This window comes from Monodelphis domestica, chromosome 3 (genome assembly GCF_027887165.1).
Source record: "Monodelphis domestica isolate mMonDom1 chromosome 3, mMonDom1.pri, whole genome shotgun sequence".
Classification (NCBI taxonomy): Eukaryota; Metazoa; Chordata; class Mammalia; order Didelphimorphia; family Didelphidae; genus Monodelphis; species Monodelphis domestica.
Window position 1 is genome coordinate 448,505,307 of NC_077229.1, and position 26,733 is coordinate 448,532,039.

General features: G+C 34.3%; 1 protein-coding gene, 1 long non-coding RNA gene and 1 other non-coding gene across 3 annotated transcripts in view; 1 reads left to right on the top strand and 2 right to left on the bottom strand.

The window, feature by feature from the left end:
• The window catches only part of LOC103097054 (uncharacterized), a 67,441-nt gene extending 47,672 nt beyond the window's left edge, over window positions 1-19,769 (top strand). Inside the window, exons 3-4 of the long non-coding RNA XR_008917868.1 lie at window positions 10,920-11,102; window positions 19,597-19,769. This is a non-coding gene — a long non-coding RNA (uncharacterized LOC103097054). The remainder of the gene's footprint in view (window positions 1-10,919; window positions 11,103-19,596) is intronic.
• PRKAA1 (protein kinase AMP-activated catalytic subunit alpha 1) overlaps window positions 1-26,733 on the bottom strand; it is a 63,998-nt gene that overhangs the window by 29,226 nt on the left and 8,039 nt on the right. Inside the window, exons 2-4 of the mRNA XM_001364537.5 lie at window positions 19,595-19,736; window positions 18,046-18,139; window positions 3,736-3,880 (exon numbers count right to left, since the gene is read on the bottom strand). Of these exons, the coding sequence (XP_001364574.1) occupies window positions 3,736-3,880; window positions 18,046-18,139; window positions 19,595-19,736 (381 nt within the window). The remainder of the gene's footprint in view (window positions 1-3,735; window positions 3,881-18,045; window positions 18,140-19,594; window positions 19,737-26,733) is intronic.
• Window positions 3,104-3,163, bottom strand: MIR7262K (microRNA mir-7262k). Its single transcript, NR_162884.1, has one exon. It is a non-coding gene; the product is annotated as a microRNA mir-7262k (primary transcript).

Sequence of the window (26,733 nt, forward strand, 5' to 3'; positions counted from 1 at the left end):
GCCCAGGGCCACACACTTAGGAGTATCTAAGGACTCCCAACTCCAGGCCTGGGTCTCAATCCACTGAGCCACCTCACTGCCCCAAACCTGTTTCCTTTAAAGTTCATTTCAAATTTCCACATGAAGCCTAACTGCTATTCAATCTACACAATTTGTGTTTTGTTCTAACTCAATGAGGACAAGGATTTTTTCTTATCTAAATCTGATATATCTCTCTCCTGCTCTGGGTAGCATATTATACTTATATTAACTGTTTTGAATTAATTGAAATACTTTTTCACACAAAAATAGTGGTCCAATTTATAGCTAAATCAAGGTTCTCAGACTCAAGAGTTGGATGGCTATTCTGAACAGTACCAGAACACAAATAACATACCCAACAAGTGATTACAAGCTTCTACTTACAAAACCTCCTGTGAAGGAAACATGCTACTTCCCAAAAATATGCATTCCTCTTCAAGATAGCTCTATTAGGAATTTTAAACAGAGGGTAAACTTCTGTTTCTCTATAATTTTCTTCTATGGCGTCTAGGAATGTACTCTAGGGCCAAGTGGAACAAATACAAGGGCTCTTCCACACAACAACTCTTTCTTATATTTGAAGATAATCATATTTTCCCTTAGGCTTTCTCTTTTCCAGGTTCAACTAACTTTTGTTCTGTGAATCAATCACTGTAAGGCAGGGCGGTACAGCTGCCTATGCTCATCTGTGTAGATTTTAACTTGATGTCCATCAGAAAATATGACACCCAAAACTGAAGTCTCTGTATTTTCTGGCTCACACAAACCTAAACAACCATCTCTATCACAATGTGAACAATACCTGATCTTGCCATACTTCTCATAAGTTTGGACTTCCCTATCTACCAATCAAAGTTCTTCTACAAAACTGATTCAACTGTCCCATCTTTTCTCATATTCATTCCGATTCATTCAATCCTTCCCAAACAGACTGCTTTCTTATTTCTGACCTGCCTGCACTTGCTCACACTGTTCCACAATCCCTCGATTTTTTTTTTAATCTTTACGTTATGTCTCAGAACCAATACTAGGTATTGGTCCTGAGGCCGAAGAGTGCTAAAGGCTAGGCAATGGTAGTTAAGTGATTTGAAGTGTCTAAGACTAAATTTGAACCTTCTGCCTCCAGATCTGGCTCTCTATCCACTAAGTCACCTAGTTTCTCCCCTCACTTGAACTTTTAAAGCTTTATATTTCAAAACTAAAGGAAATGCTTGAGCATTCTCTTCAATTTAATTTTTTTTCCCATAAATTCAATCACTAACAATAAGGCATTCTTTGCAATAAATGAGTCTCAAAAATGGCAACACATTTTGACAGAAACAAAACTTATGCCCTATTCTACCTATGACTTTCCCCTTCAAATTTCTGTAATTTTTTAAATAACTGTATCTAGTCAAAATTGTTTCAAGCAATATTCTTTTCCTATTTCAAAGTTTTAAATAATTTAGTCCCATTCAATAACTTTGCCATATAAGGTTCCTTCTAAAGACACCAGAAGAAAAAAGTTGCTTTCTTTCTCTTACATCAAAGGTGGCCATAAAAAAAAAAAAGCCACTTAATACTCAAAGATCTGCCCATTAATCTTCCAACTATTTCCATAGCACTAAAAGGTCACAAATACTCTCTCTCTCTCACACACACTTTCTCTTTCTCTATCACACACACACACACACACACACACCTTTACTAATACTGCTTTCTGTTTTATGAGATATAAAATTTTAAGTGTCTACTATGCATACACCACTGTGAGGGGGGAATGCAAAACTGAAAGGACACAGTCCTTGTCTTCAAGGAGTTTACACTCTAAGAGACAGATAAGACACCAAGACAGAAACCTGCAGTATACATAATAGGACACACTAAATATATAAAAGTCACAAAATAAAGTGCTGTCTTGTAACTGAAGAGGAAGAATGTTACTAATAGCAAAAAATAGGAGAAACTTCATAGAAAGAGTGGGGCTTGAAAGGATGAGTAAGAATTTAACAAGCAAAGAAAGCAGACACTGTAAACATCTAAGTACAGGCATGAGTGCAATGAGTGTTCAGAAGACAAGAGTTATCACCTCCATGCTTTTTATACTAACAAATCCCAATTCTTTCCCTTCCCCAAAGTATAAAACAAATTCCTTTTTTCCTCATCTCTTAACTATCACTTAACTCAGATACCAAGTAATCCATGATTCAATTTCCAAGTTAAAACAGTAAGTGTCTGGAGGGAGGGAGAGGGAGAGGGAGAGGGAGAGGGAGAGGGAGAGGGAGAGGGAGAGGGAGAGAGAGAGAATGTCTGTGTGTGTGTAGAGCTGTCTGTCTCTAGAATTTAGCTGAAACATGGAGGAAAACAAATATGAACTAATTGGAAAGGTAGAATGGGAACAGGATGTTGAAAGCTTTGAATACTGGGAAGGGAATGTGAGCTTACTTGGGAGGCAAAAGAGAAAATCTGAGTAGGAATGATTAAAACCAAACATTATAAGAAAATTATTTTGCTCATAAAATGAAAGTTAGATTATGGGTTGGGAGAAGGGAAATGGAAACAAAAGACTAATTGAGAAGCTACTGGAACAGTCTAGACAGAAGGTAATGAGGGCTTGTATAACAGGAGTAACAGTGGGAATCAATAGGAAGAGTTTGACTCCAATGATGCTACAGATATGGAATTGATAAGATATAATTAATTACATACTAAAAATAACATCCACTGTACACTGTGTGTTGTATAATGCTACAAATTCTTTATGCGGGAATTTAGTACACTGATATATATTTAAGTTCCTGAAGAATACATTAATGTATAGTTATTAAGAATGAGCACCATGCTTCATTTATGCAAATTATTTTTAGAATTAAAGTTTTTTTTTTCTGTAGAGAAAAATATTAGAAGAAAATCTCAGCAGAATTATCATGGTAAAGCATGATGCCACAAAAGTACACAAGTCATTGTTTCATTTATTTAGAATTCACTTTTCAAAAACTTTTAAATAAAGTCACATTCTCACCCCAACAGATACTTGTACAAAACATATTTTTAAAAAATTTTATACACCAAATTGTTTAAAATGATGCATACTGGGAGTCCCAAAAATCTTGGTGCCATTTTAAGCTTTAATAATTTAATAGCTTAAAATTGCACTAAGACTTTTGGGACACCCTGTATAACTGTTTACTGTAAAAAAAAGTTAAAATAACAGATTATTGAACTAAAAATTGTTAAGAAATGTGTCAAGCATAACATCTTAAGCAAGTACTAAACAAAAGAAACTCAAAGCAAGCTGGATTATTTTCTCCACTATCTGTTATGAAGAATGAGAAAATTCCCACAATTAAGTAGGAAAATTATTTAAAAGGCTATATGAAATAACTGAATATGGCATAACCGAGTACATAGTTTAACAGCTTTCTAAAACAACACAAGAAAAATGGGAACTGAATGTTAATTATATTTATTTCACAACTTTTGCATTTTTTGCAAAAATTATTTATGTTTATGTAATTTATAGATTCTACTGTCATAATATTCAATTCTCTTAAGAGTTATAAAAAGCAAACGGCAGGAGAGAAAACTCCTTTGACTCCTTTCTGATGTCTTAATTGGTTGACAAGTGAGGAGACAGTCTTGGATAACTGGTGCAATACTTTGAATGAGTAAAGATCATCTAAAATAACACTGGCATTCCAGAGTCAACATTTTTTAATTTTAAAACATTCTTACCAAAATCAGCTATCTTTGCATTCATGTGTGCATCAAGCAGTACATTTTCAGGTTTCAAATCTCTATGGACAACCATGTGTCTATGACAATAATCCACACCAGAAAGGATTTGTTGGAATAAACGCCGACTTTCTTTTTCATCCAGCTAAAGAAAAGGAGAAAAGCATTTTATGTGCAAGACTTTTGAACAAAAATTACCAAGTACATGAATCCTCCTAAATATACCTCCTATTAATCAGTGGAATAGGCTGGGGTAAGTGACCTCAACAAGACAGTCTATGATAAACCCAAAGATCCCAGCTTTTGGGACAAATTGGAAGGTAATATGGGAGATTGGGGTTGGATCAACATCTCACCCCCTACACCAAGATAAACTCAGAATGGGTGAATGACCTGAATATAAAGAAGGAAACTATAAGTCAATTAGGTGAACACAGAATAGAATACATGTCAGATCTTAGGGAAAGGAAAGATTTTAAGACCAAGCAACAAGAGTTAGAAAAAAAAATCACAAAATGTAAAATAAATAATTTTGATTACATTAAATTAAAAAGCTTTTGTACAGACAAAACCAATGCAATCAAAATTAGAAGGGAAGCAACAAATTGGGAAACAACCTTCATAATAAAAAACTCTGACAAAAGTCTAATTACTCAAATTTATAAAGAACTAAACCAATTATACAAAAAATCAAGCCATTCTCTCCACTTGATAAATGGGCAAGGGACATGAATAGGCAATTTTCAGTTAAAGAAATCAAAACTATTAATCAGCACATGAAAAGGTGTTCTAAATCTCTTGAGATGCAAATCAAAACAACTCTGAGGTATCAATTCACACCTAGCTGATAGGCTAACATGACAGCAAAGGAAAGTAATGAATGCTGGAGGGGATGTGGCAAAGTTGGGACATTAATTCATTGCTGGTGGAGTTGTGAATTGATTCAACCATTCTGGAGGCAATTTGGAACTATGCCCAAAGGGCACTAAAAGACTGTCTGCCCTTGGATCCAGCCATAGCACTGCTGGGTTTGTACCCCAAAGAGATAATAAGGAAAAAGACATGTATAAAAATATTCACAGCTGTTCTCTTTGTGGTGGCAAAAAATTGGAAAACGAGAGGATGCCCATCAATTGGGGAATGGCTGAACAAATTGTGGTATCTGCTGGTGATGGAATACTATTGTGCTCAAAGGAATAATTAAAGTGGAGGAATTCCATGGGGATTGGAACAACCTCCAGGAAGTGATGCAGAGTGAGAGAAGCAGAACCAGGAGAACATTATACACAGAGACTGAAACACTGTGGTACAATCAAATGTAATGGACTTCACCATTAGTGGCAATGCAGCGATCCTGAACAACTTGGAGGGAACTATGAGAAAAAATGCTATCCACATTCAGAGGGAAAACAATGGGAGTAGAAACACAATAGAAAAACAACTGCTTGAATACATGGTATGAGGGGATATGATTAGGGATGTAGACACTAAATGATCATCAACATCAACAACATGGAAATAGGTTCTGATCAAGGACAAAAGTAATACCCAATGGAATTGCGCATCAGCTATGGGAAAGGGAGGGGAGGGAAGAAAAGAACATGATTCTTGTAACAAAGGAATAATATTCTAAATTGATGAAATAAAATTAAAGTTAAAAATAATAAAAAATAAATAAATAAATGTACCTCCTATTAACAGACACAATATGTAGCAGTCCAGCCCATAGGCATTATAGGGAGACAAGGATTGTGAGTGAGCACATGGCCATCCTGTGCATGGCAATAAATTTTATTGCCAGCGTGGCTGAAGTTTAGGTGCGAAACCTTGCTTTCCTTTGTCTTACTCTCCCGGGGATAATAACCCCACCTTCACCTTGTCATAAGTTGCATTATCCAATGGGAATACCCCAGGTAACTCATCCATATGTATTGAGGTATCATATAACTGTTCAATATGTATTGAGCTGCCAAGATTATAAATAAACGAGCCGCAGCCAGCCCGCCCACTTGGAGGACATCCACAGGTTCGCAAAGGAGCATCTTCTCCCCTGTCTCTCTCCTCTCTATCTTTCTCACTAAGGCCTGGTCTTTAGGCCAGGCCTGCCTTACTTCCTCTCTCTCTCTCTCCTAATGCTACCTAGCATTATCTACCTCCTTTAGTTTCTGATCTCCTTTCCATCTGAACTAGCATTATCCTCTGACCAGTGTAGTGTTAAATTGAGATCATTGGGTGGGACAGCCTGGATAGTAACACCCAGTGGTCGGAGCAGCTGTGGCTCTTAAAAATAATAATTGTCTACTGACTCAATTATTTACATCTCTAAAGTCGGCTCGTTCACGCCCTTCGTGGGATCTAAAACTTCTACTCTATCTCTATCTTCTCTCACCCTTGCAGCCTCTCGAGGGCCGGGAGGCAGCACAATAATTTCAAGTTAACTCAACAAACATTTATTATTCAATATCTAAAATATAAGCATCCTCCTATATATATTTTATATTAGCAGACACATTAATAATTTCAAGTAAACTCAACAAACATTTATTATTCAACATCTATAATATAAGCAATGTGCCATTAAGAGATTATGTGCCGTTAAGAGATAATAGATCAAAGTAATGTCTCTGGCCTTCCTGAGCTTATAATTTATAAAAAAAAAAAGGCATTAACAGGCCCCATTCATGATTTATAAACTCATTTCCTCACAACCACGATTTGACAGACATTGATTCTAGCAGTCATGGCTACTAAATTTCTACATGAATAAAACTATACATCCAGTTCTGATGAACTCTGTCCCTTTCTCTATAGCAGTTATTCCATATCTCTTCTCCTCACAAGTTCCTAATGCCACTTTCATATTCTTCTCTCCAGAAGATAACTCTGATTCCTACTTTACTAAAGACTGAGGATACATGCATGCTTTTTTGTAGTGACAAACCCCAATTCTTTCTCTCCTCCAATACCTACAACTTAGTCCTTTCTTTTATTAACTTTCAGAATCTTTCTCTACCTTCAAGGCTCAGTTGTCATGTAATCCATGATACTCTCTATACAAAATTTCCTGGAACTTTCTGGCTAGATCCCCTTTGAACAACTATTCCCTTCTTTGTGTTTTCTGTGTATATGTCAGATCTCATGATACAACGAATACCTTAAGGTCAAGGTGCTATCATTTTATCTTTTTATTTCCAACACTTCATAAATTACCCTTTTCACAATTCTTTTTTAAATGTTTACATATTTTAACATAACTTTCATTTCCAAATCTCGCTCCCATTTCAGAATCCTTCCTAAGAATTACCTTAAGAGAAACAAAAATACAATTGAGTAAAATCAATTAAGTTTAACTCAATTCAACTGAACAACCAATTACTGTCTCCCCAATTCCAAAATAAATAAATGTACTATGACGATACTTATGCTATGAAGAAAATGTAATTAAGCTGTTCTTTGTCAGATATAAAATTTTGAAAAAAATAGTACTATGATACCATTATTTGAATTATCAAGGCATCTTAACTTTTTTTTCTGATCCTGCCATGGATACAACTTTAGATTACTTAATGTTGGTGTCTCCACTATTGTTTATAAAATAGTAATAATGCTTAACCCCATCATCTTCAAGGATATGTTAATAAAACTGCTTTGAAATTGCCAAAGTATTATAAACTCAAAAGTAAAATGTAAGCATACTAAGAGTGCACAGTTCTCCATGATCTTATTTGACATAACATGACTAAACAAAGCTCATGTCACTAAATAATTTATTAAACTTGCCCACATGTCTGAGATCAGCATTAATTTGAGTTAAGCAATAACAAAGAATGATTTATATTTACTTTAATAGTGAAAAGTCAAAACAAACAATAAGTAAAACTTTAATTTAAATTTAATTTAATTTAATTCCTAATTTCATCAAGGAAGCAGCAAGTTGATAAGAAGAAATGTTGTGAATATGGCAAAATGTTCCTTCTCTGTAACATTGACTCTATGGCCAAAATATTCATATAAACACTAGATCCTCTTGTATTTCATTAAACTTGCAATTGATTAAAATGTTCTATCTCAAAATTAAGAGAAACCAAAATAATCAAAATACTTGGGGCAAAATCATACATTTCTTACTATCAACAAAGCAATGGGTTCAAATCAAGAAAACATCTAATGCCCAGTGGACTTACGCGTCGGCTATGGGGGGTGGGAGGGGGAGGAAAAGAAAACGATCTATGTCTTTAACGAATAATGCTTGGAAATGATCAAATAAAATATATTTAAAAAAAAATCATACATTTCTATTATCAACAAAAGTAAAGTGAAGCAATACTATGCTTTTGGGCAAAAAAAATAAAAAATCTACACTCCCATGTGGATGAGATCCTTTCCAAGTAAGGATTACTTCCAAACAAGAGATAGAGAACATTACAAGATGTAAAAATGAATAATTTAATTATATTAAATTGAAAAGGATTTGTACAAACTAAACCAATGCAATGAAGATTAGAAGGCAAGCAACAACCTGGGAAAAATTTTTAAAACAAATTTCTCTAATAAAAGCCTCATTTCTCAAATATATAAAGAACTAATGAAAAATTAAATCAAAGCTATCAATAATCATATGAAAATGTTCTAAATCCCTCCTGATTAATGAAATGCAAATCAAACAACTCTGAGGTACCACTTCAAACCTATCAGATTGGTCAATATGACAGTAATGGAAAATAAGAAATGTTAGAGGGAATATGGCAAAATTGGGACAAACGCTTTGCTGGTGGAGTAGTGAATTGATCCAACCATTCTAGAGGAGAATATGGAATTATGCCCAAAGGGCTATTAAAAAATGCATACCTTTTGATCCAACAATACCACTACTAGGTCTATATCCCAAAGAGATAAAAAAAATGGGAAAGGACTTGTTTATACAAAAATATTTATAGCTGCACTTTTTGTTGTGGCAAAGAATTGGAAACTAAAAGGATATCCCTTAATTGTAGAATGGCTAAACAAATTGTGGTACATGATGGTGATGGAATACTATAGTACTATAAGAAATGATAAACAGGATGATTTCAAAAAGAACTTGAAAGACCTTCATGAACTGATGCAGAGTGAAATAAGCAGAACCAGGAGAACATTATACACAGTAAATGAAATGTTGTGAAACAATCAAGTAACATATTTTGATGCTAACAGTAATACAAGACAATTATGAAAAAGAATGTTATCCACTTCCTGAGAAAGAACTGTTGCAGTATACATGCAGATGAAAACATGTGATTTATCACTTGTTTATTTGGGTATATGATCTGAGGTTTTGATTTTATAGGATTATTCACTTAAAAAAATGAATAATATGGAAATGTTTTGCATGACGATACTATATAACACAGACTGAATTGCTTGTCAGCTCCAGGAGGGAGAAGGGAAGAAAAGAAGGGGGGGGGGGAGGGAAGAATATGAATCATATAATTTTGGAAAATTTATGTGGAAATTTGTTATTAAAATAAAATAAAGATTTAAAAAAAGGGGGAAGAAAAAAACAAATTAAGAATTTACTTGAGTAAGAACTCTTTTTTATATAAGAATTGCTGGGAAAAATTGAAAAGTAGTTTGGGAAAAAAATATCACACTTTGTACATAAATAAATTACAAATGGATATGAGATCCAAATAGAAAAATTCCTTTTTTTTTAACTCAGCAAAGTAGAAGGAATGCTTTTTCAAAGTTATGGTTAGTGGGAGAATTTTTAATCAAATAAGAAATAGAGAAGAACATAGAAGATAAAATGTACAATTTCAATTTCCTGAAAATTTGTTTAAAAATTTGCACAACAAAACAATGGAGCTACAATAAGGAAAACTGTAAACTAGAAAAAAATAGCATGCAAACAAATTGTTCTCAAAAGGAAAATTTAGCAGCTACACAAAAGATTTTTCCAAATCCCTGATAATACAAAGAATGAAAATCAAAACAACTCTGACCTTTCAACTCACACCAAGCAAACTGGCAAAAATGACAAAGGATTAAATAGCCAATGTTGAAAGGCCTGCAAGAAGACAGGCAGGCTGACAGTTGGGAGCTATAAACTGTTCTACCCATTTTAACAAACAATTTAGAATTATGGAAGGGGAAAATAACTAAAATAAACTTTCACTTATAGATCCAACTACTTCCATTGATATAAAAATAGAAAGCTCCCATTTATAATCAAAATATCCATAGAAGCATTCTTCGTGATAACAAAGAACTGGGCACAAAGTGGAATCCCATCAATTGGGAAATAGACATATGAATATAATGGAATATTACTGTGAAAAAAATAAAGAAAATACAAACATGAGAAATTCAATGAAATGAGAGGAGGTTGGAAGTGTGACAGAGGCTGGCACTAAAGAAAAAGTGTCAAGCTGAAGAGTATGTGGATCTGATCACCTTGACAGGGGAGGGGTCCCAGAAGGCTGGAATCTTGAGGAGCAGAAAGTTCCCTCTGAAGAGTAGTTGGTCTCTCAGTCTGGAGAGGCTGAAGAGGGAGGGGTGAATAAGATTTTCTCTGGAGGGTTACCCATCTTTTCCTATTTGTGACTGGAAATCCTTCCCCCCAACATTTCCCAATTGAAAAGACTATTGAAGAGAAAACTGAGAAAAGGCATTTTGAATCTGTTAGACTTTACCTCAGCTCCTGTTGCCCTGGGTCTGAACTGTGGCCAAGGGGCCAAACCCAGGTTCAGTCAACCTGACTATCTCTCAGGGGCTTAGGCTGCCAAAGCCTGAGTCCCCCCGCCCCAAACTCGAGGAAGGAGGAAAAGAGTTCTAGCTAGAGTAAGGGACCCACTTCCCCCACTTTCCTTTCTCATTCTTCTCCCTGTCAGTTATTCCTTTGTATTACCCTGATTGAGTTAACTGACATTAAAGTAGTTATCTTTTCCCCAAGCTATGAATCAAGTGTGAGTGAACAGATCAAGGGGAGAAACATCTTCCTATGAAGAAACATTTAGTCTCTAGTAGTGGAGGGGGGACAAGAGAGACAAGAGCAAATCTGTGAGAGCAGCTTTAGATAAGGAGGGAAAGCAGAAGGGGAAAAATATTCAAAGCCCCTCTCCTCTCTCCTGAGCCAATCCTAAACAACATCTGACTCTCCTAGATTCCTGTTTTTTTACCAACTCCAAACCATTTCTCCATTACAGAAATAACAGAAGCAGGAAAACAATGCGCACAATGACAACATGAATAGAAAAAGAAACAATAAAATGAAACTTGAATGCTGTAGAAAGACCAAGTCTAGCACCAAAGGAGCCATAAATATGTATTTCTCTCTTTCCAGTAAAGGGATGGAAGAATTTTAATGTGGAATACTTCACATATCTTAGGTAAATGGATCTTACTAAATTCATTTGGTGTTTTTTAATCTGTTACACAGGGAGACTTGTAACAAAGGAGATGGAGAGGCATATTGAAAAACAAATATGATGCAAAAAAATACTTTTTTAAAGTACCCATATTGAGGGGTCAGGGGAACAATGTTTACATAGTCCAGTTACTCTAAGGGTCTGGAGTTCATAAATTCATTATACCTTTAAAAGAAAAAAAAGAATGGATACAATGTTATAAAGGCAATTGAGATGGTACTTTCATTTCACTATGAAAACATTTCTGGTAAACTTAATTACATTATCTCCTGCTCTTATTATGCCTTTTTATGCATCAGCAATCCTCAGCCAACTTATTAAAGGATGCTTTCCTTAAAGCACATAACAGGGACACAGATGGTATCTGTGGACTAAAATTTGTACATTTAAGGGGAAAGCAAACATTTTTCAAAGATTAATTTTCCCCCCTCTGATTTTATTAGCATGATTCTACTACTTTGTGGCACACTTTCCATTAACTATAGCATATACTATGTGTAGTCAGTGTGAGAATTTGTTTTAACTGTACTCCTTGGTTCTACTGGGGGAGAGAGATTGGGAAATCAACATTATTGGGTTTCTTTAAAAGCATCAACAAGGGGCAACTGGGTAGCTCAGTGGATTGCGAACCAGGCCTAGAGATGGGAGGTCCTAGGTTCAAATATGGCCTCAGACACTTCCCAGCTGTGTGACCCAGGGCAAGTCACTTGACCCCCATTGCCTGGCCCTTACCACTCTTCTGCCTTGGAGTCAATACACAGTATTTTTTATTTTTTAAAACCCTTACCTTCCATCTTGGAGTCAACTCCAAAAAAATAAAAATGAAAAACTAAAAGCATCAACAAGCCACTGTTTTTTGAAGATGTTCTACAGAATATTTAGATGAAAAGGTTTCTTATTTATATGGGAAAGTGACATTACTTACTAATTCAGAAAATAATTAAAATGTTTGGAAATGACCAAATAAAATAATGTTTATTAAAAAAAAAAGAAAAAGAAAATAACTGGTTTAAGATGACCAGAAAGAGTAATGATATTTTCCCCTAGTGTATATATTCATTAGTCTTTTATTATATACATTCTTTCTAATTGAAATGCAAAAGTGCTAAATGCATGTTATAAAATATAATAAAAATATGTTCTTTACTTATTTATAAAAACCCTTTATAGAATCTTAATGGAAGTTTTCAGGTTCATTAATGTTTTGCTTCCCAATTTGTCACATTTCCTAGCTTAATAAAATTTTCCTACTAACTTACTTTTGATAGCTACTGACTGTTGAACCATGATGTGCCATTTAATAAATAAGCTAGTAACCTCTCTTATAGGGAATTTATGCATTCTTAAATAGATTAATATGTTAAATATTCTAAACAGTCTTTCACATCTTAAATTCTATGAAGTTTAAAAACAGCAATAGTAACAATCCAAGTAGGAGGTTACTTTGAAAGAAGGAAAAAAAAAGAATTATGATAACCTTTCCCTAAAAAGATTATCAATCCTTAGGTAACATTACACTCTAAGAAATTTTAAAATGGCATTCATTTTTTTAAATAATATGAAAAAGGTCACTCATACATGGATGTGAAGATTAAAAAATTCCACATGAGGAATTAAGTAACTGTAAAATATCTTTAAAAAATGGAAGTTATGTTATACAGAAAAGCACATGATACATACAATGGGGGGAAAATGTATGTAAAGGTAACCTTCAAAAAGGAAAGGCAAAAGAAACATTGATTCCACTAAACATTCAATAAACCTCTACTATAATATATACAGGTCAAGACAGTAGGGAAATAAATATAAAATTAGACATATGTCCATGAAATTTGAAATTGGATATGAAAATCAAAATATGAAATTTAGACAATATTGTCTAATTGCTGCATGTTGCTTTCAGACAAATTACCTAAACATTTTATGTCTCAATTTCCTCATCTGAAACACAGGATGAACCTTACTTCAGTTACCAAAGATCAAATGACAGGGGGTAGCTAGGTAGTTCAGTAGATTGAAAGCCAGGCCTCAATCTTTATTTAAAAATTCAAATATGTATTGGGAATAGAAACAAGTAATACATGGAATAAAAAGGCTAGATACTATGCATGAAAAAAGGAACATTTAAATATACATACATGAACACACATATATATATACAAATACATATGATTTACTAACTTAAATCTGAGGATACTTAAGACACTGGTCAAAGTTACCATAGTAAAATTAGTATAGCACAACAATACCTGAATTGATTCCTTGTATTTTGGCTACTTGAAAAAATTCTATCAATGAAACTATAAATTTAAACGTTTTGATATATAGATTAACATATATAATTATATATATATATATACATATATATATATATACATATATATATATAAAGAAAATATAACATGTTGGGAAAAGAAGTATTTGGATACCAACACACAGTAAGCACAATAATTTCTAATGACAACTAATCATTTATAAAGTGAGTCAAAGCACTGGGGATTCAAAGACAAAAAGAAAACACTCCTTGCCTATAAGGAGCTCACCCAAAATGGTAAGAGATGTGCATCAACTCTGAAGAGCAGAATGACCTGCATAAATATAAAATATTAGATTAAACCACTGACTAATTTTCTTTAGATTGGGAAGGAGCTGTGGTATAGATTTGCAGTTAAATGTCCTCCTGGATTCTAGTCTTGATTGTATGATTACGAAGTAACTGAGCTGAGATTTAGTTAAAAATAAAATTAAAAACTCAATTTCCTTGTGTGTAAAATAGATATTTATGCGCTTATGACTGTTGTGAAGATCAAATGAGAATTTATATAGCTTTAAAAGTCAGAAACACTGGTTGCCTGCTTTCATTATGAAAACAGAAAGAATAGGTAAGATTCTACAAATGAAATAAGCCCAAGATAGATAGAAGTCCCCAAGAATAAAATTTTGAAAACATTGCTAATGACAAAAAAAGATGAAACAGACTAAAGATATCAGCATGGGTACATAGAGAATTCAGAGGCCAAGGGTTCTTAACCTTTTTTTAAAATGTCATAATTAAAGGAAATATTAAACTTTAGTTAAGAGGGTAATGAAAAATAAAGATGTAATTTTTTTCCCCATCTAAGTTAATCCTCCCTTGAAATTAATTCACAGACCTGAGGGTTCCATTAAGGAACCTCCCAAATAGAACAATTTAGGTTTGGGGGAAAAAAAGTTAACCAAGGCAATTATCTCAGATTCTCAAGAAAGGACGGTGGGAAGAGACAGAAGAAGAGAGGAAAAAAATAGAGGAAGGAAGAGATAGAAAAAGAGAGGATATACCTATATATGTAGATAGATATATCTCAACTGAAAGTATAAGTTCAGATATTAGATATAATTATTGCTTTAGATTGAAGGAAAGCTGTAGTATAGTCAAAAGAATATTAGTATAATCTAAAAACTATAGGCCAATGAGCTTAACTTTAATTGTTAGAAAAATTTTAGAATAAATCATTATGATAGTTAATGAATATTCAGAAAAGAAAGTGATAATTACAAAGGGCCAGCACATCTTCTTCAAGTACAGGTCATCTAACTTGACCTCTTTTAGTTTTTTTCCTGATGCAGTTTCTAGATTGGTACAGGCTAGATGGTAACTTAATTAAGTGGTTTGACCCAAAGAATTGTCATAATTAACTCAATGTCAACTTGGAAGAAAGTCTTCAGAATAATATCCTGAAGATGTGTTCTTGGCTCCTTACTATTTAATTTTTTAATCCTAATCATAAACAATTGCCCAAATGGATAATATACTAAAGTGTAGCTGATATAAACTTAAGAAAGTAAGACAAAATAACGCATAAGAGTCAGAACTCAAGATCAGAATGTAGGGCTGAATCTTTTAGGATAAACACAAAAATTTACTTGAGTTCAATAAATTTTGCTTTAATAATAAAAGATATAGAAGGTATGGTTAGGCAATAGTTTGTCTTCAATCTGGGAGGTATAGTGGAATTGAAAGTCAACAGTGTTACAGAGCAGTCAAAAAAGCTAAGTTATCTGAGAAGGCACCAACAGAGAGACTACCAAGACTAAAATGATACTTCCGTTATTATTGTTCTTAAGTCTTTTTAGTCACGTTCAACTCTTTGTGATGCAACTCTTTGTGATGCCATCTGGGGTTTTCTTGGTAAAGATACTGGAGTAGTTTGTCATTTCCTTCTCCAGCTCATTTTATAAATGAGGAAACAGGAAACCAGGGTTAAGTGACTTGCCCAGGGTCACAGTTAGTAAGTGTATACAGCCAGATTTGAACACAGGAAGAAAAGTCTTCCTGACTCTAGACCTGGCCCTCTATTTAACTGCTCCACTGAGCTACCCAATTCCATTGTACCCTACCATAATCAGGCAAGATTTGGATTGTGTTTAGTCCTGGGTACTACATTTTAGGAAGTACAATAATCTGGAAAGTAGTCAAAGGAGGGAGACCAGATGGTGACAGACCTCAAGATTATGCTATATGGGAAATGGTTAGAGGAACTCAATGGTTAGCCTGGGGAAGAGACTGAGAGGAAACAAGATAGTTGTTTTCAAGTACATTAAGGTCTATCACATAAAAGAGGTGAAGATTTTTGTTTGGTCCCTAAAGGGAAAACTAGACAGAAATTACAAGAAAGCCAAATAGTCTTAAAATAGCTGTAAATAAATGAAGTGTGCTATCTTGAGTTATTAGGTCATCAAATAAAAACTGGAGGATGATTTTTTAGGAATGATGATGACTGCTTTGTCGTCCTTGTATAAGTTAAACTAGATGGTCTCTAAGGTCCCTTCAAGTACTTTATTCTATGATTGTTATTTTTATAGATAATAAAACAGCAACAAGGGCCATTTTATCAATGTTAATAAAGGAGGATACAAGATTACAAGAGATGCTAAAATATGACAGAAGTTAAATAGTGAGGAATGGACATAGTTGGCTTGATGGTAAGATGGAGATGGAAGAGTTTTGTAAAAGAATTAGAAGGGAGAGAAGGGAATAGGCATTTATTAAGAACCTACTATGTGTCAGGCACTGTGCTGAGCACTTTACAAATATTTGATATTTGATTCTTGAAACAACCCTAGTATTATCTTATTATCTCAATTACAGAATTAAGCAAATTAAAGAAGACAGGGTGAGTGACTTGCCCAGAGTCACAGAGCTAGTAAGCATCTGAGACTGAATCAACTCAGTTTTTTCTGACTCCAGGTCCAGTGCTCTCTTCACAGGGAGTCATTCAGTTGTCCCAATTGGAAGGGAATGTTCCTAAAGATTAAAATACAGAGTTTAAAATATTTACAAGTTCTCCTAGGACAGGGATGACTAGAAACACTAAAGCAAAAAAGGAATCCTTGAAAAGGTTAACTTCTTGCTTATTTTAACTCAATCTTGGGAAGTTATTAGTAGTAGACAGAAAAATATGGTAAGGGAATGGCAATTTTTTTTAACCTCTAAAACATAGTGACATTTTACTGTTTATATTTTTAATTGGCTTTGATAGAAGGTATCTATTTCAAATTTCTTTCAAAAGCCAAACAAAAGACTTGGAAGCAAAAATTACAAAGTATAGTTCTAAAACTGAGTATTTAAATTACTTATTTTCTATGAAATTTACTATGAAAGACTATGTATTCCTTCAATATTTTACCTGCTATGTGTGTATATATAAGATCGCACATGATTTCACCTTTGATGGGCTTTGTGATATGCCATTTAATTCTGAGAGCCCATTTTACTTTCAATATGTAATTTTCTGCCTAACAATGAAGTATTATTGTAGCACCACACCCAAATGACTACTACAGACTTATTCTACTCCCCCAAATCTATTAATGAAGGCAACCCTGGAAACAAATCTGAATGAAACATGTTAAACAGATATTAGCAAAATTAATTAAACCTAGTTTAGATGAGAACAAAACAAGTCGTGGTGAGGGAAACAGCAGGAAGCACTCTGGATTAAGAATCAATGCACCTGCATTCTAGTTTTAGCTTTGTTACTAAATATGTGAGTTTAGGCAAATTTTCATCTAATTTTAATTTTAGGCAAAAAAAAGTTTCTTCATTTATAAAATGTGATTAGATAAGCTGATTTGTGGGATCCCTTACAATTCTAAAATTCCATGATTCTAAAACTTACCTCCATCATAAAGCCTTTTCTAACTATTGTAGTCTATCTAATTTCTCACTGAGAGTCAGTCCCTAGCACAAAAGTAGGAAGGATTAGAAGGGAAAAGGAAGAAGGAAAACAACCCAAGTCTACTACTAATGTGGACTGGATTTCTAAGATCCTTCCAGTTCTAAAAATTGTATGACTCCATAATTTCAATGAAGGGGGTGCCTGAGGAAACTCAACTAGAACATTTGGACTAAATGATCATAGCACTTGAGTTAAATCAACCTATTATTAAAAAAAAAAAAACCTTTCCAACTGGCACTTTTAAACTTCTCAGGCGTAATTACACACTACATGCCACAGGGGTAGCTAGGTAGCTCAGTAGATTGAAACAGGCCTAGAGTTGAGAGATCCTAGGTTTGAGTCTGGCTTCGGGCCCTTTTTGGCTATGTGACCCTGGGCAAATCACTTAACCTCCACTGACCTGCCTAGCCCTTACCACTCTTCTGCCTTAGAACCAATACACAGTATTTATTTTAAGACACAAGGTGAGGGGTTTTTTTAATGCAAAGTATTTAGGTCTAAGGGACTTATAGCTCCACTATACTATACCCTAATCTGGCCTTATATGAAGTTTTCTGTTCTGTTCTTTAGACCTCATTTTAGTAAGAGCAGTTCCAAACTGCAGTATATACAGGGTATTGATTCTAGAAAGGAAAGGGTTTAAAAAAACATACATGCCACTTCAGTATAAAGTTAGAATCACTTACCCTTCCATTTTTACAAATATAATCAAACAGCTCTCCACCGGACACATATTCCATTACCATGAAAATGTCAGATGGTGTACTAATGACCTGATACCTGGTGAGAGAAATAATCTTATAGTAAAATTCAAAACAAATAGTAGCAAATTAAAGTTTCACAAAAGTTCAAAATTAATTTCAAAATATTTAACAATAAAATCTATCTTTTAGTTACCTACCAGTTATCCCTAAAATATACTTTTAAAAATCTATAAACACAAAAAGATAACAAAACATAACAAAATATTTAAACATTTCTTAAGTACCACTCTGTGAACTAGGTACTGAAGATACAAAGACAGAAGTTGAAACAGTCCCTACTGTCAAAGATCTTACTAGATTATTTGTTCCAATGGAACTGATATAGTAGGGAACATTTTCAGCATAATGTGTATTTCAAGTTTGCATCCTATGTAATTTCTCCTGTGAGAAACAATGAAAGTAGTCAGAAAACTACACCATTTCCCAACAACTTAAAAGCTACAACTTTTCCAAAACTGATTTTCACAACTAAACTTCAGTCTTTCTAAAATGCCATTGCACAACTTCTAGTGCAACAGGGTTGGTCAATGCTATGTTTACTCCTTTTGTTCAGGGCCTCTAGGCCTGAGGCCCAGAGTTAAGGTCAGCCCAATTTGTTTTAGGGATTGGCAGAGCAGTATTCAGAGGCCACAGACAGAGCACTACTTTAGTATGTAGGTATTTCTTAACCATCTATCATGTATAAAAAAAAAACTGCTACTTTTTTATAAGGTTCCTATCTTTTTTAAAAAATGTCACTGACAAAAGTTTTTGAGTGTTAGGCCCACACCCCATTTTTTTCCATAAACCATAGTTGTTATGGTGTGATATCTCATTGAGCATTGCTTTTGAGGAATGCATATCTAGCATTATAGCAGAGCTGGATGTACACATATATACAAATTAATACAAGGTGATTTAGGGAGAAAGGGATTGGAAGCTGGGGTGTGGTGTTCAGAAAAGGTTCCATAAGGAAGGTAGCTTAGGGCTGAGCCTTGTATATATTGAAGGTATAAAAATACCTTCAAAGCCAGGTATTCTGAGAGATAAAGTGAGGAAGGGAAGCATTTTAGGCAAATAGAATGGCCAGTATAAAAACATTTGACAAGAACATGACATGGTCTCTGGTTTGAAGACCACTGCACAAGGCTTACAGGTCAAATGCCCTTGGTCTGAGTCCTGGCTCCTCCAGGTCTTTATTATCTCTATATCCTTGAGGAAGTCACATTTGTGTTTCAGTCTCCCCAGTGTTAAAATAAGCCTGATCCAAGCCCTGCTTTCCTCACAAATCTATTTTAAAGTACTTTGTATGTGGAAAAGTCTTACAGGAATGTAATTATTAATGAACAAAATAACAAAGACAAAAAAGGGGAAAGATAGTCATCTTTCTTTTCAAACAATAGGAAATTAACAAAATATAATAGAAGTTGAGTGGATATAATTAACACTTAAGTAGATATAATTTAACAGTTAATATTTAAATCTAACTTACAGCTTGATGATATGAGGATGTCTGAAAAGCTTGAGGTTCTGGATTTCTCTGCGAATTTTCCCTACCACATCAAGGCTTCGGATTTTCTGTCGATTCAAGATCTTCACAGCAACTTTGTGCCCAGTCAACTCATGCTTGCCAACTGTAGGAAAAATAAAATTTGACAAAATTAGAACTCAGCTGGACTGATAATTCTATTAGTTACCTTCCACAAGGACCAAGGATACTGGAAAAGGCTATTTAAGCCCCTCTCTTTATTGCCCTACTTCTTCATGAAATAATTTTCTATCACTTTAAAAGTGATTCAAGACTTTTGTTTTTGGAGATGAGAAAATTATTTTCCATTCATGTCAGAGTAAGCTAGGCAGAGAAAAGATTAAAATTATATGTTTGCATGTTGATCTTGATAATTATGGATTGAAATTCAACAACTGTAGTAAGTTAACTCTGTAAAATTCAAGCACAGAACAGATTAGGTAACTAATGGGTGAAGGAACCAGAAGCCCAATATTTATTTAACACCAGAATATAAACTACTAGGGAAAAACTTTCTATTCAACAAGAATTATTGAGAAAACAGTTTGACAGAATTGGAAGAACTGGGGAAACAGTTTGAGAGAAATTATATTTGAACCAACATCTCCACCATATATTAAAATAAGTTCCAAGTGGATACATTTTCTTAACATAAAAGGTCACATAATTTTTTTTAAAAAGGACCTAAAGGAGAAGTTCTCTTTAAAGGCAAACCTTTAAAATCTATGGTTTGAGGGAAAATTCATAACCAAACAAGAGACAAATAACAAAAAATGAAAAATGTTGACTTAAAATTTTCCTAGGACAAAATCAACGGAACTAGAATAATGAAAACTTGCCAATGGGGGAAAACATATTCTCACGAAATATCTGAAGCCTGATTGCCAAAACATAAAAGGAAACTAGTACAAATACATGAAGCAAAAAAAGTGTCAAAGACAAAGTTTTTAAAAATTAGGAATACAAACTACCACGGCCCTATTTTTAAATGTTCCAAATCACTAATTACAAGAAAAATCCAACTCTGAGATTTCACCTCACATTATCAGAAAAAAGGGAAATGACAATTGTTACAAAGACTGGGAAGACAGTAATCCCAATTCCACTAGCAGATCTGTAAAGTAGTCTAACCACTGAGGGAAAAATTTGGAATTATATCCCAAGAAACACTAAACTCTATCTTTTGTCTTAGCAATACCACTACTAAGCTTATATCTTAAAGAGATCAAAGATAAAAGGAAAAGGCAGCCAGGTGGTTTACTGAATGATAGAGCACTGGGTCTGAAGTCTAGAAAACTTGGGTTCAAATCAACCTTGGACACTTACTAGCTGTGTGAACTTGGATAAGTCACTTAACCTGTGCCTATCGCAATTTCCTCATCTGCAAAAATAGGATAATAAATCATATCTACCTCACTGGATTTTTGTGAAGATAAAATGAGATAATTATTTATGAAGTGTTCTGTAAACTTTTAAGGGCTATAAAACACTAGCTATTACTGTGTACATAAATATTTATAGCAGCACTTTTTGTTATAGTAGAGAATTAAAAACAAAGTGAATTTTTGTTCCAGTTTCAATCCACTGGAAGAGCTGAACAAATCATAGTATATGAATGTAAAGAAAGATACTGTGCTTTAAGTGATAAAAGGGATTAATTCAAGCACACTTGTCCTAAGAGTGAAGTAAATAGAACCAGGAGAAAAATTAATAAGTTAAAACAATACTAAAGAAAAACACCATAGGAAGACTTAACAACTCTCACTAATGCAATGATAACTCACAATTCCAAAAGAATGATGATGAAGTATTCTTCCTACCTCCTGCCAGAGAGGTGATGTACTAAAGGTACAGATGGGAGATGAACATTTTTAGATACTACCAATACAGATTTGTATTGAATGATTGTATTTGTTACAAGGAAAGGTTTATACTGAGAAAGAGGAGAGGGCTGGGTGGGTAGAAATGAATGGCCTCTCTTTTATTTAGCATGATGCCTGGCACTTAGTAATGACTGACTGACTGACTAGTGATGCTGACTCAGAAGAAAAGGAAAATAAAATGACACAGGAAAAAAATATTCAGAAAAAAATTCAGGAATAGGAGAGATAGAAGACAGTGTTGGTAATAAAGTTAATGAATGCTTCAAGAAAAACAAGTTATACATGGGTTGATGGGGATATGATTGGGGATGTAGACTCTAAATGATCACCCTAGTAAAAATATCAATAATATGGAAATAGGTCTTGATCAATGACACATGTAAAACCCAATGGAATTGCACATTGGCTGCAGGAAGGGGATGGGAGAAGGGAAGGGAAAAAACATGATTCTTGTAACCATGGAAAAATACTCTAAATTAACTAATTAAATAAAAATTTCCAAAAAAATAAGAAAGAAAAACAAGTTATACATAGCAGTTTCAGTTTCATACATAATCTTTTTTTCCTTTCCTTTGCATATGGAAAGTTTGTGTTTCTTGAGAACATTTTAAAAGAAAAAGCTATGCTAAAAAAGTTTCTAAGCTGTTTATATTCTTTGACCTAGAGATATTACAAGTAGGTATATACTCCAATGAAGTCCAAGACAGAAAAAAAAATACCATTTATATGAAAATATTTAAAGCACTTGTACTTTTTGTGGTAGCAAAAAAAAAAACAAAATGGAAAGCGTGTGGGAAATCTTTGATTGGAGAATGGCAGAACAAATTATGGTAAATGAGGGTAAAAATTTATGGTACTATCAGAAACAGCATATATAAAGAATTCAGAGGAATTTAGAAAGAATTGAATGAACTGATGCTGAACAAAGTAAGGCAAACCAAGGGAACAACTACAGAAATCAAACCAAGTGTATTAGTAAAATTTAACTCTCCGCTCATTAGAGATGGTGGGACTACAGATATGACTTGAGGCAGATGCCATCAAGACAAAATAAAGGTGTCCTTTTGCTTCATCTAGCAAAAGAGAAGGCTCTATTGGCAAGCTATAGTGAGAGCTAAAAAAAAGAAAGAAAGAAAAAAATTAAGTATTTTTATCATATTCCAAGTGGTAATGCACAGTATGGGGGGGGGGGGGGAGTTCTGTCTGAACAATTATTTTAAATGTGGAGCTAACTACTGGCTTGCTGCCAGGTTCTTGGGAGTTTTTGGACATCAAAAGATCCTGGAGTGTTATATAAACATTTAATTTTAACTATAAATCATGATTAAATGACTGTTTCTGACCAAAATTACTACTTATTAAATTTTGGATGCATTTTACCAAAGTATACTTAAATTTAATTTGCCCTTCCTATGAAAGCATATGAATTGCCTACCTCCTATTATGAATTCAAAAGATGAAACGGTCCTACTGACCAAACAGAGGCTATTGTCAAAGCTAATGGAGAAGTGATAAAGAAAACAATTTTTAAAATGCACATAATCAAAAAATCATACTTTCTCATCTTGGTGATATTGGTGATAAATCTTGGTGATTTCTCAGATTGGTGATAGGGACAATGGTTTCAGAAATGTCAGGCCTGTTCCCATGCTATCAGAGGCCAGCAGTGAGTGAAATCCTGTTCAATCTAATGCCATCAGGATTTATTAAATGCCTACTATGTGCAATAAATAAATTACATCAATTGTCCATTGGTTAATTGGAAATAGAAGATACAAGAATCAAAGTTACAACAAACTTATTCAATTTTTTCCTTTAGTGTAATGAATGGCAAATATTTCATAAAAAATGTCATTAAGTATGAAGGGTATGGGTATGAATACATGTATATGTATGTGTATGTGCTGTATATGTTATCTTATTTAACTAAGAGACCCACAAAATTGAACTGACAGTGTCTGAATACCAATTGAAGCATATTTTTCTTTTATTTTCCTCCATGAATTTTTCTCTAGTGTAAACAATATATTTGTATAAGGTAAGCAGTGTCTTCTTTTTCAATATAATAAACATGGAAATATGTATTACAAGATAGATAACACATGATTCCAAATGTTAGAAAAGGACTATTATAAATTGTATATAATAATATTTATTTCTGTATATAATAAATTATTTCTGGCATAAAGATTTTTTTTCAATCTATCAGTCAACAAGTAGTAACTGTTTACTATATGTTAAGCATTAAAGATACAAAGGGTTTAATAAAATAGTAAGAAAATTGCTATATTTGTATCCCCTTCCATTCATTTTTTCCTTCTGTACATTTTTAAAAGTGTTTTGTTAATACTTTTTCGTATCTATCATGCATATTAAGAGATAAGAGAGTCAGTCACTGACTAACAAATCAACACACAGGACATATTTCAGAATCCTTGTCTCACCCTATACCTGCCTAGATTGAGCACTGGGAGGAAAGGCCTTTTAGAGAGAGTGTTGTTTGGGCTAAGTCTCAAAGGAAGCCAGAAATTCTATGAGGTGAGAGAGAGTATTCCAGTCAAAACAGTGAGTACAAAGGCATGTAGACAGGAGATGGGGTGTTCTGTGCAAGGAACAGTAGGAAGGAGGGGAAAAAAGAAGACCAGAAAGGCAAGAAGAGGACAGGTTGTGAAGAGGATAAATAGCAAACAAAGGACCTGATATATGATCACGGAGGTAACAGGAAACCACTGAAGTTTACTGAAGAGAAGAGTGAGGGTGGCCAGGCCTAAGCTTTAAGAAAAATCACTCTGACAGCTGAATAGAGTGAGGATTACAGAGGGAAGATTTCATGGGGAAGAAACTTGAAGTAGGGAGACCAGCTATGGAAGTAGCTGTACAAAAGAGTGGAGAAGACATATATAGAGGAAATATTGTAAAATTAGAGATGACGACATTTATTAAATATGATGATGATAGGTGGCATTTAAATAATGCATTAGGGTTTATAATGAGCTTTATATGTTTGAACCTCATAACAACCCCGTGAAGTAGGTGCTATTATTTTTCCTATTTCATAAGAAAACTGAGGCTCCAGATCATGCCTTCTAATCACAGGTGTTCCTCAGAGTTCTTTCCTGGGTCTCTTTCTCCTCTTCTACACCACTTCATGTAATTTCATCAGCTGCCATCTCTATGCTGGTTACTCTCACATCTACCTATCCTATTCCAAATTCTGCTGACCTCCAATCTTGAAACTCCAACTGTCTTTCACATATCTCAAACTGAGGACTTAAATTCAACATTTACAAAATAGAACTCATCATCTCTCCCCCTACACCATTCCCTATACTATAATGGGCAAAGCCATTCTCCTAATCCTCTGGGCTTGCAAACAGTCATCATCCTAAACTCCTCACTATCTCTCACTCTCCATCCATATCCATTCTCTTAATGAGGCTTGTCAATTTCATTTTTGCACTATCTCTCTTATAAGCCCCCTTCTCTATGACACTGCATGCTTTCATTATCACATGCTTAGACTATTGCAATAATCTATGGGTGGCTCTTCCCACCTCAAGTCCCCAGTCCAACCCATCTTCCTAAAGCACAGATCTCGCCATGTCAATCCCCTTATTCAAAAAACTCCAGTGGCTTCCCCATTGCCTCCAAGTTCAAATACAAAATCTTCTATTTGGCATTCAAAGACTTTCCTAAACTAGCCCTCTCTTGCCTTTCCAGTTCTCTTATTCTTTACTGCCCCAATATCTATTTTTTTATTCAGTGACAACGGCCTCCTGCCTGTTCCATGAACAAGACATTCCATTTCTTGGTTCTGGATATTTCTCTGGCTGTCTCTCACAGCTAGAACACTCTCCCTCCTTCATTCCACCTAATGACCTCCCTACTTTGCTTTAAGACCCATTAAAATCCCTTCATTTAGTAGAAGTCTTCCCCAACTACTCTTAAGGCTAATGCCTCCCTCCTGTTGATTATTTCTCATTCATCATATATTTAGCTTGTTTTGTATATACTTGTTTGCATGTTGTCTCTCCCATTTGATGGTAAGCTTCTAAAAAGGTAAGACTGTCTTTTGTCTCTTTTTTTATCCAAAACACTTAGCATAGTGACTAGCACACAGTAAACCCTTAAATACTGACTGACTGAAGCACAAAGAGGTTAAGTAAATTGCCCAGGATAACAAGACCAGTAAGTCTCAAATATTCCTGATTCTAAGGCCCATGCTTTATGTATCTACTGTGCCACTTAGATGTCCATTTTGGGAAATGACTGATTATGCAGAGTATTCCAAAAGTCTCAGAGCAGTTTTAAGCTTTTATCACTTAAAATTACACTAAGACTTTTGGATATGCTACATAAGTTAAGTGAGAAAGATGATTAGAGTATGACTGAGAATGAGTAATCTTATCGGAGTGAAAGGAAGGCAACTCTGGATAATAACACATAAGTTCAGAAGAGGGGAAATTTAAGAGGAAAGCCAGTGAGTTCTAAGAACTGAATGAATCCTAATGTTCTAAATGTTAAGTTTGAAATGTCTATAGGACAGTCAGTTTGAGATGTCCAGTGGGCAGACAATGATAAGGGACTAAAACTCAGTAGGTTTGGATATACAGATTGAGGAGTCAATCTCCATTAAGATATTAAACCCTTAAGAGCTGAGGAGGTCACCAAGACAGACTGTGGAGTTGGAGCTATTAATCTGAGATCCGTGGCCTTGTTTTTAAAAAATATTTTTACAACAGATTCAATATAATTGGTTTCCTTTATAATCCTAAACATTTTATTTTATGCATCTCTGAAGAATCCATAAGCTTTATCAGACTGACAAAGAGGTTTAAGAGAGGGCAGCCAGGTAGTTCAGTGGGTGTCCTAGGTTCAAATCTGGCCTCAGATACTTCCTAGCTGTGTGCTGGGCAAGTCCCTTAACCCCCACTCCTACTCCTTACCACTCTTCTGCCTAGAAACCAATACACAGTATTGACTTTAAGATGGAAGGTAAGGGTTTTTTTAAAAAAGAGGTTTATGAAGCAAAAAAAGGATTTAGAAGGATGGAGGACAATATTCTTGGGGGTATACCTACAGTTCCAGGGCAAGATATGAAGGATGAACCACCATGGAGTACTGAGAAGGCAAAAAAAATAAGAGGCAAACAGGAAGAAGAGAATATACTCAGCAGGAAAAGATGGTCAATTGCATTACATACAGCAGAAGTCCAAAAGA